This window comes from Lolium rigidum, chromosome 5, assembly GCF_022539505.1.
Source record: "Lolium rigidum isolate FL_2022 chromosome 5, APGP_CSIRO_Lrig_0.1, whole genome shotgun sequence".
NCBI lineage: Eukaryota > Viridiplantae > Streptophyta > Magnoliopsida > Poales > Poaceae > Lolium > Lolium rigidum.
In genome coordinates, this window is record NC_061512.1 from 229,984,555 (window position 1) to 229,993,495 (window position 8,941).

General features: G+C 50.0%; 1 protein-coding gene across 1 annotated transcript; it reads right to left on the minus strand.

Annotated features, from left to right (window-relative positions):
- Nucleotides 1-1,430: 1,430 nt before the first annotated feature.
- LOC124654743 (cinnamoyl-CoA reductase 1-like) lies at nucleotides 1,431-3,656 on the minus strand. Its single transcript, XM_047193736.1, has 6 exons — nucleotides 3,502-3,656; nucleotides 2,712-2,881; nucleotides 2,438-2,626; nucleotides 2,179-2,341; nucleotides 1,888-2,077; nucleotides 1,431-1,795 (listed from the first exon to the last, which is right to left on the minus strand). The coding sequence occupies exons 1-6, from the start codon at nucleotides 3,620-3,622 to the stop codon at nucleotides 1,606-1,608; spliced, it is 1,023 nt and encodes a 340-aa protein (XP_047049692.1). The 5' UTR covers nucleotides 3,623-3,656; the 3' UTR covers nucleotides 1,431-1,605.
- Nucleotides 3,657-8,941: the final 5,285 nt, after the last annotated feature.

Below are 8,941 nucleotides of genomic sequence, written 5' to 3' on the forward strand. Positions count from 1 at the left end.
TTGCTCCCTGCACCACTCCGCGCCATGTCCTGGAGCTCCAGATCCCGCATGAGCAAGTCTCGTACCTTGGCAGTCTTCGGACCAGGCTTCCGCCCATTAATGGGCGCATTCAACACCATTATCGCCAGCACGGGCGCACGAAACTCTGGCATCGCTCGCTCGCCGACCGCTACATTTGCTCCGAGGGTGAAGAGCTCGGAATCAATGGCAATTGGCCCAAACGAGCCAACACAAAAGCTGAAGCATCTGCTCCTAGCTGATTGAGCCGCTCCTTCCTCGGACGCCTTGTCAAACGCCTGCCTCGACTTCACCATTTCCGATCTATTACCCGGACGCGCAGCGCCTTCGCGAGGTCCCATCTTCTCCATCCCAACTCCGGCACCAAGCTCCCCCTGCCGCGACCTCTCACCAGCCTCTTCTCCCTCTTCATCCACGCAGATCGCCAGCGTCAACCTTCTATTTGCTCTGGATTTTTGGAGGAACCTAGCTATCGGCAGCAAGAGCCAGGAGCTAGGGTGAAACTCGGTGCTGTTCCGCAGGCAAGTGGCGGAAGGAGATGCCCGTGCGACGTGGAGGAACCCCCTCTCCACCCTGGCCTACCATGGACGGGAATCGAGGTGATCCCACCATGAACAGTGCCGTGGGTCGGACGTGCACCAGAGTCGCCTAGAGATCGCGAGAGGAGAGTCATCTATCCCTGTCCCGGTTTGGGGATTTTTATGAAGTAATGTGTTGATCTAAGAAATAGTTAAAACATGGAAGATTGCCGGCAGCAATGAGATTTTCAATCTGATATACGATGGCTCTAAAATACTACCACGACAATTCTAAAGAGTAAGTGGCATCGGATAAGCCATATGTGTGAGGTGCATTTCATGCATTTTTCGATGCCGGCGTGAGCACTTTTCAAATGCTGCAAACTCGTGTAAGTTTTGCTATGAACACACAAGTGAGGTGTTGCAACGATTCTAGTGCGTGCTACAGATGTTGCTTTAATGCTGCAATTTTTGTGGGTAGCTGCAAACGTTCTCCTCCACACTACATAGTGTTGCCTTTTTTGTGGATTTATTACAACGATTGGGGATTTACTGCAACTAGAGGGAGTTTGTTGCATACCTTTTTTTTTTTTTTTTTTTTTTTGCTATATAGGTGTTTTGTATTGCTACGATGTAGTTGTATGTTTTTTTACCCAGTGTAGAAGAAATGCTGCAATGACACTACAATATCACAAAAAATTGCTATGTGGGTCGGGGTATTCTAATTGGATGGATGTGAATGTGATTTGCGTTTTACTAATTTCCTCATTTCTGACGGTGGGGGAGGCGGAGGATGAAATCCTCGTATACCTGGGATGCTCGACAGTTGCCTTAAAGCAAAACCTTGTTATAAAAAAAGGAAATTTTGCCAAAATAAAATTGTGGGACCGTGGGAACAAATGAAAATTTTGAATTTGGAAACTTATTCATGGCTTCGTTACACAAAACTACACCATATGGACGTCACTGGGATGGACAGCGTCCAGTGAGCTACAGTGGAAGCTTTTAAGTTCTAATATCGGCACCTCGAAACATCATTGATGGCCCCTGATCTCTCGCAATTGCTGGACTAAATCTTGTTGTAAAGAGGAGGGAAACGCCATGGCGCCGCCCCCTCCACATCGTCTAGGAACCCACTTTGATGGCAGAACTCTACGGTGTCCGCGATGGTCTCCTCTAGCGACCGGCAGCTCCACCCCAGCTTCTTCAGCTTGTCAGTGGTCATCGGCGCCGGGTGTTCCATGTCATCGATGCTGTCCCTGAAGTTTTTGCCAAATTGAATGGAGTCAGTCAGAGCTAAACGTTTGCCTGAGAGTTTTCAGTGCACGAAGGGAAAAAGTGTCATGCATACTTGGTGATGTGAGGGTATTCAGGGTACGTGCTCTTCAGCAGCTCCCTCAGGTTCTGGGCGGTGATGATATGTGGCGCGCAGATGTGCCTGCCGGAGGCCTCAGGCGCCTCGTAGAGCAGAAGCAGAGCATCGGCGGTGTCGCGCACGTCCACGATGTGCCATAGCTTGTCCCTCATCCGGTCAGGTCCTCCTGCAGCCACGAACAGTCCTCAAACCAGTGAGAAACAAGAACAAGGAGACGATGTATATATGATCATGTTCTTCTGAATGTGAGAAGATGACAGAAACCACCTTTGAGGAAGTAGATGAGGAACTGGCTGCTCGCGTTCACCGTTGGCTGCAGCAGGGGACCAAACACCACCGCTGGGTTCAGAGTGACCACGTCCAAGCCGGTCCGCTGTGCGTATTCATGCGCTGCCTTCTCCGCTGTGATCTTGGAAACAGAATACCATTCCTGCACAACCATGGCGAAGATGATAAGAAATGTGAAGTCTGTCAAAGAATTGTTGGATTTAAGATCACACCCAAAACTATCGTGCTTCTCTGCTACCTCGTTGTTCCTGCAAAATTCTACGTCTGACCAGCTGTTTTCATCCTTGATCTTGTCTGTGGGCCAACCTTTGGGGTTGATATCGACGGCAACTATGGATGAAACAACAACCACTCGCCGAACTTTGGCGGCCGATGCAGCCTCCAGTACATTTTTGGTACCAACGACAGCAGGACGCACAACTTCAACCTGTATGTATGGCATAAATATGTTCAGTCTAAGATTACACTCTGAAACGTGTCATAAAGTAGATCTTGACAAGTGTAAAATTTGCCTCCGGATCAGTCAGATTCGCGGAAGGAACCGGAGAGGCGACGTGGAAAACCCCCTGGCATCCCGCTATGGCAGCCGTCATCGCTTCGTAATCGAGGAGATCGGCCTTGAAAAGCTTGAGATTTTCAGAAGCCTTCTCTAACGACCTCAGATGGCCGGTCTTCTTCTCACCTGAAACATGATCCGAATAAATCATTTGTTTATGACATTAATACTATATAGTACAGTAAAACCGTATTTTCTTCAACAAAACAGCTGCATGCCTGCATCGAGCTATCTATTGCCAAATATAGTCGGAAAGAAATGCTAAAAACAAAGTCCACTTGAGACTGGGAGTGTAGACTGAAAATACATAACCAAAGGTAGGTACAATAGTCTGACGGGTCCCAGGGCCGCCATACGTGTCTCGGTTTAAACAAAGAGCATCTCCCCAATCTCGATTCTAACCGGAGGTTCTCCGGCGCCTCCGTTTCTGAGCCGCCGGTAGAGCTATCGGCGTCGGCAAGCAACGACCTCTGGTCACGTTCTTCGATGTGACTTCACCTCGACAGGGAAAACAACACAAGCTATAACCTGTGTGCCTTACGAGGCCACGATCATCGATCAGCACAGCACGTCGTCAACACCAAAATACACCTGTGCGAGCACGGTGGAGCTTTTCCGTGGTACGTGATCCGAATCTGAGGACCGGGACGGTCTAGGGGAGCTAGTTGTCGGGAGCGAAAGGGGGCCGGAAGTGAGCATAGGCAGAGTGCACACTCACAAGGGATGCAAAGCAAGCAGCCACATACCGAGGTCGCGGACCGTGCCGTGGACGGTGTAGCCGCGGGCGAGGAGGAGCTTCACGAGCCACGACGCGATATACCCGCCGGCGCCGGTGACGCACACCGTCTCCCCTGCAACTCCTGGCATGGCTCCTCCACAGATAGCGCGCGAGCGAGCTGCACTCTTGGTCTGTGGTTGCTAGAGCGGTCGTAGCGGGAATGCGAAACCAAGTGGAAAGCTACGGTGTTCGGAAGCAGCCAAGACCCAAGACTGACAGCGAGCTGGAGCGAGATTTCCAGGGCTCAAACGTACCAATCGGCACTAGTTTATCTCCGAAACTTTGGGCTCCCCGTAGATCAGAATCTTTATGTAAAGCAGAACTCACATGGAGCTCTGATCTAATGCTTAAATTAAGGTTCAGTATGGAACACGCTCGCGTATTTAAGCTATTTAAAACTCCAGCTTTCGACTGTATCATCGTTGCAGTGCGCTCAAGATGCTTATATTAGTTTTTTCTACATCGAGAACGACGATCATGAAAAATTCGCTGGGATCATGACAGGTAACCAAACTGCAACGATCCACGAACCAAAGCGCTCATGGGCCAAGTATGGACCGTATGGTTGTAGACTTAGATCCATGGACACTCGTCAGATATTGGGCCCACATGGCAGCAAATCGAAACCCTAAACACACTTCTGTATGGAGAGGTAGTTCTCAAAATCCCCTAAAAAAGGTAGTTCCAAAAAAATCCATATGCAGAGCTTGCTTTTTTTTTAGAATACTGTCTTGCATAGTTGTGAGCCACCTAATTAGCAAGACGGCGAACAGAACACAAACTAAAAGACTCAAAATGTACACTAAGCTCACCTATGTCACTGATGATAGGCGAGGTTATCGACCGATTATCCCTGCCCATGTTCCAGATACGAACTAGCCCGAAGCAGTCGACTTCAAAAGCTACCCGAGTAAATCTCTTCTCCTCCGCAAAAGCAACAACATCCTGGAGAGGTATAGCCTCGATCGTCAGGGGATCCGGCATTCCTTGGTATGAAGTGCACCAAGCACCTCTAAAACCCATATGGTCCCCCACAATCCCCCCTCAGCAACTCCATTTCGAATAGCAATCACTCCATTTGATTTTATCTTAATATAGGGGTGTAAACGGATCAGATCGGATCAGATCGATTTTTTCTCTTACCATATATTTTTCTCGGGTACAGAGTGGAAAGGATAACAACCGGTTGTGGATTCAAATGCAGATATATTGGATCGCTGATTCGAATTGGAAATGAGGGAGACTCAGACATGAAATATACATAGTTGGGAATTTTTTCTGGTAGGCAAATAATTATATTTCTAGCAAAACCTGAGAGGGATTTAACCTTAGGTATCCGGACGGACCCCACAAAGCAACACACATAATACAAAAACACCAAGAAGCAATATTTAGCAAATTAAATAATAATATTCATAAATTGCTTGCATATGTGTGTATTTATGATAAAACATGAACAAAAACACAATGGATTCATTAAGATGCAATCACTTTTAAATGAGACTTCAAAGATCGAGATATGGTGACTAGAGGGGGTGAACACAAGTTAATGAAAAATACAACTCCCTCCGTCTCTAAATACTTGTCGCAGGTTCAGTGAATCTAGATATTTTTACCCTCACATTTTGCCTACATCTGCGACAAGTGGTCTGGCCTGATATGAAAAAAGAAGAGATAAAGACAAATAATGCAGATAGAGTAAAACAATCATCCTCATAAATATAAGAAGAAAACGAAGTTGAGTACACATGGATGTTTGTTTTCCAGAGTTCAAACCGTTGGCACCAACTCCACGTCTCCACTTGGAGAGGTTACACATGCATGCACCCGAGTTCATCGACATCACTCATTGACCCCCATTACCGGTCGCTACTAAACCTTATTCTCCATTAGCAGAAGCTTTACTTGGACAATTGTTATCACCAGAATTTGACCGGATCAGAGGTGGGCCGCGATTGAAGATGGGCTTGAAGAATATACATAGAAGAAATACATGAATCGGCCTTGCATACAAAGTTTGGGCTAGTTTGCCCGTGTATATGTAACATAGTAGGATACGTGTCGTTTAGATAGAGTTTGGCTCGTGCCCGGTTGGGATTATTCCCACGTTAGAAAGTCTACGGACTATAAATATGTATCTAGGGTTTATGAAATAAACAACAATCACGTTCACCACAAACCAATCTAGGCGCATCGCCAACTCCCTTGTCTCGAGGGTTTCTTCCGGGTAAGCATCATGCTGCCTAGATCGCATCTTGCGATCTAGGCGATACACGTTTATTCGTTGTTCATGCGTTGCTCGTACTCGAAGCCTTGTTGATGGCGAGCAACGTAGTTATCATAGATGTTTTAGGGTTAGCATTGTTTCATCGTATCATATGCTTTCGTCCATGCAACCCTTAGACGTCTAGCCGCCCTTACACCTATCTTGGGTGTAAGGGCGGCACCCCGCTTGATCATTATTTAGTAGATCCGATCCGTTATGATTGCTCCTTGTTCTTCAAGGATTAGTTTAATATCTGCATAGTTAGACCTTACAATCGGGTTGAAGGATCCAGTGGCGCGTAGGGTGTAGTTTGCTAGCCCTAAACAGGATGTTCCGGGGATCAACTTCGTGTTGGTTTTTAGGCCTTGTCTAGGGTCGGTTTACGATCACCGTGCGTGGCCGCCGGGCTCAATCACGAGTAGGATGTTCCGATTATGTGGTGAAAACCCTAAATCGTAGTAGGTCGTTTTAGCTTTATTTTGATCAAGCGGGACCACCATCCGATCGTACACCTCGTACGGATCATGGGTGGATCGGCTCCTTGAGCCGATTCACGGGACAACTTCGAGAGCCGATCGAGGCTCGTATTTAATGTTTACGTGTATGCCATGCGGGAAACTAAGCGAGGCACATCCAACACCTTCCCGACCGGGTATAGGTCGGGTGGCACGCCCTTGCATCAGCATCGGACGTGCGTGCCGGAGTCTTTGCGGGCCGTCGCTCGGAGGGGCCAGGGCCAGCCGCAACCCTGGGAGCCTCCCGGCTCTACTGTGTTGCCCGTCGCTGCTCGCCGGTGGGTTTCTGACCGCAACACATTCTAGCACGCCCGGTGGGACAATCTTCGACATCAACTGCGTCGCCATCTATATCTGAGATGGCGGAAGGCACTCCAGTCACGTACGAGGATCTGACCGAGGAGCTCAAGAAGAAGTATGACGAGATCAAAGCAGTCCTCGAAGCCGACCTCATCGGCTCTTTTCACAGAACCCGCTCACATGGCATCAGGTGGAAAGGGTTCTCACCTGAAGGCGCGCTCGATAGAGTGGACCTGTCCACCCCGTCAGAAGAACGCACCAGGTCCCTGCGTCAGGAGATTAACTTCATGGTAGCGCATTCGCTGCACCGCCATTCTGAGAGCCTGGTGAACACTTTGGAGCGTGTCGCTCTTCGCGTGATCCAGGAAATCATGAGGCATCAGTACTCTCCGTCAGGACCAGCTCTAGGGACTCACCAAGGAGAGATGCCACTCCGGTCCCGTCCACCGCTGCCATTCGCGTTGGCAGCACCAGAAGTGCCGAATTCACCGGCATACGTCGTCTACAAGATCGGTGGTGACCCTAGTGACTACCAGTTCTTGCATGAGGCACCTAAGGAGATCCCTCACGGATACACGTGCACATACGTGCCAGACTGCAGTAACTGGGCACTCACGAGCCAGGCTGCAACAGCAGGGACTTCGGAACGAGCGGGAGGAACTTCGGGAACAGATCTTGAGAAGCAGACGTGGCTAGCCAAGTATGCCACTCCGACAAACCTCCAGAGCTCAGCTCTTGCAGTTGGCTCTGAGCTGGAAAAGCAAGCATGGCTGGCTAAGTATGCCACTCCGGCGAATCTTCAGAGTTCGACGCCTGCAGCCATCACCGCGGATCAGATCAGTACGATCCTGAAAGACCAGTTCGGCATGGTGCCGAAAAGGAGGATAATCGGCTATTCCAAGCCGTACCCCAACGAGTACGAGTTGATCCCGCTACCACCCAAATATCGGCTCCCTGATTTCTCCAAGTTTAATGGATCGGATGGTTCCGGCTCCATCGAGCATGTGAGCCGATATTTGGCACAGCTGGGCACGATCTCGGCATCGGACGAGCTACGCGTGAGGTTCTTCGCACGGTCCCTCACGGGATCGGCTTTCGGGTGGTACACATCGCTGCCACCGGACTCAATCCGGACTTGGAAGCGGTTGGAAGAGCGGTTCCACATGCGGTATCACTCGAGAGGCTTCCGAGGCTGGCATTGCCGATCTAGCACAAGTACGACGAAGCGCGGAGAAACGGTGTCGAGAATATGTCCGGCGCTTCGGGACCGTTAGGAACCGATGTTATTCGGCTCATGTGACTGAAAAAGAAGCGATCGAGTTGGCGGTGGTGGGTCTCGCATCACCGATCAAGGACGTGGCCTCCCAAGCGAGACTACCCTTCATCGGCGCACATGGTGTAGAAGCTGTCGGCATATGAACAGCGCCACCCGGATGTATACCGGGATAAATTCAAGCGTGCGGTGGTCCTGGTTGAGGCGGATGAAGATGAAGGCTCTGCGGGAGATCAAGAGGTAGCGATGGCTGAATGGACTCGGGGGCAAGCCCCGTGTCTCGTAAGTGGGTTAAGCCACAAGGTCCTCCAAGAGGGTTTGACTTCGATGTCACCAAGGCTGAGCAAATTTTCGACCTCTTACTTAAGGAGAAGCGGCTAAGGTTACCCGAAGGCCACAAGATCCCCACGGTGCGAGGAGCTGAACGGAAAGCCATACTGCAAGTGGCATAACACGTTCACCCACGCCACCAACGACTGCGGGGTGTGGCGTCGGCGGGTCCAAATGGCGATAGAACAAGGGCGTCTAATTTTCAGCCGGTACGCCATGAAGGTTGACACACACCCCTTCCCCGCCGTTAACATGGTGGAGTGCACTTACCATGGAGGGTGCCGGCCGAGGATTCTCGTGCAATATCAACATGGTAGGACACTGGGCACCACTGCGGTAAGGACGTAGATGAGGGCAGCTGCTCTCATAGCAAGGACACAGAGGAAGCCGTTCCACGCGATCGGCTCCGTCACGATGGCAAGCGCTACATCACAGAGGGAGAAGTGAGGAACGTAAGATATCAGCGGCCTCTCTCTGATCACCTCCTCAACAAGTATGTGAGTCAATATGACCAGCGCCGACGGTATAACAGCGAGGACGAAAGGGATCGTCTAGCTAGGGATGCCAGGAGACATCGTCGGCATGATCGCGACGAGGAGAGATATGAGCGCCACGCCAAGGAAAAGTCGAGAGAGCAAGACGACGTGGATAGGTGATGACCCACAAGTATAGGGGGTGTATCGTAGTATCTTCGATAAGTAAGAATGTCGATCCCAACGAGGAG

Excerpts from the sequence above, each read along its gene's own strand:
- LOC124654743 (XM_047193736.1), bottom strand. The coding sequence starts at position 3,622 with ATGCCAGGAGTTGCAGGGGAGACGGTGTGCGTCACCGGCGCCGGCGGG. Across the intron at positions 2,078-2,178 it reads CCTCATCTACTTCCTCAAAG|GAGGACCTGACCGGATGAGG; the intron begins GTGGTTTCTGTC and ends TCGTGGCTGCAG. Across the intron at positions 1,796-1,887 it reads GAATACCCTCACATCACCAA|GGACAGCATCGATGACATGG; the intron begins GTATGCATGACA and ends CAAAAACTTCAG.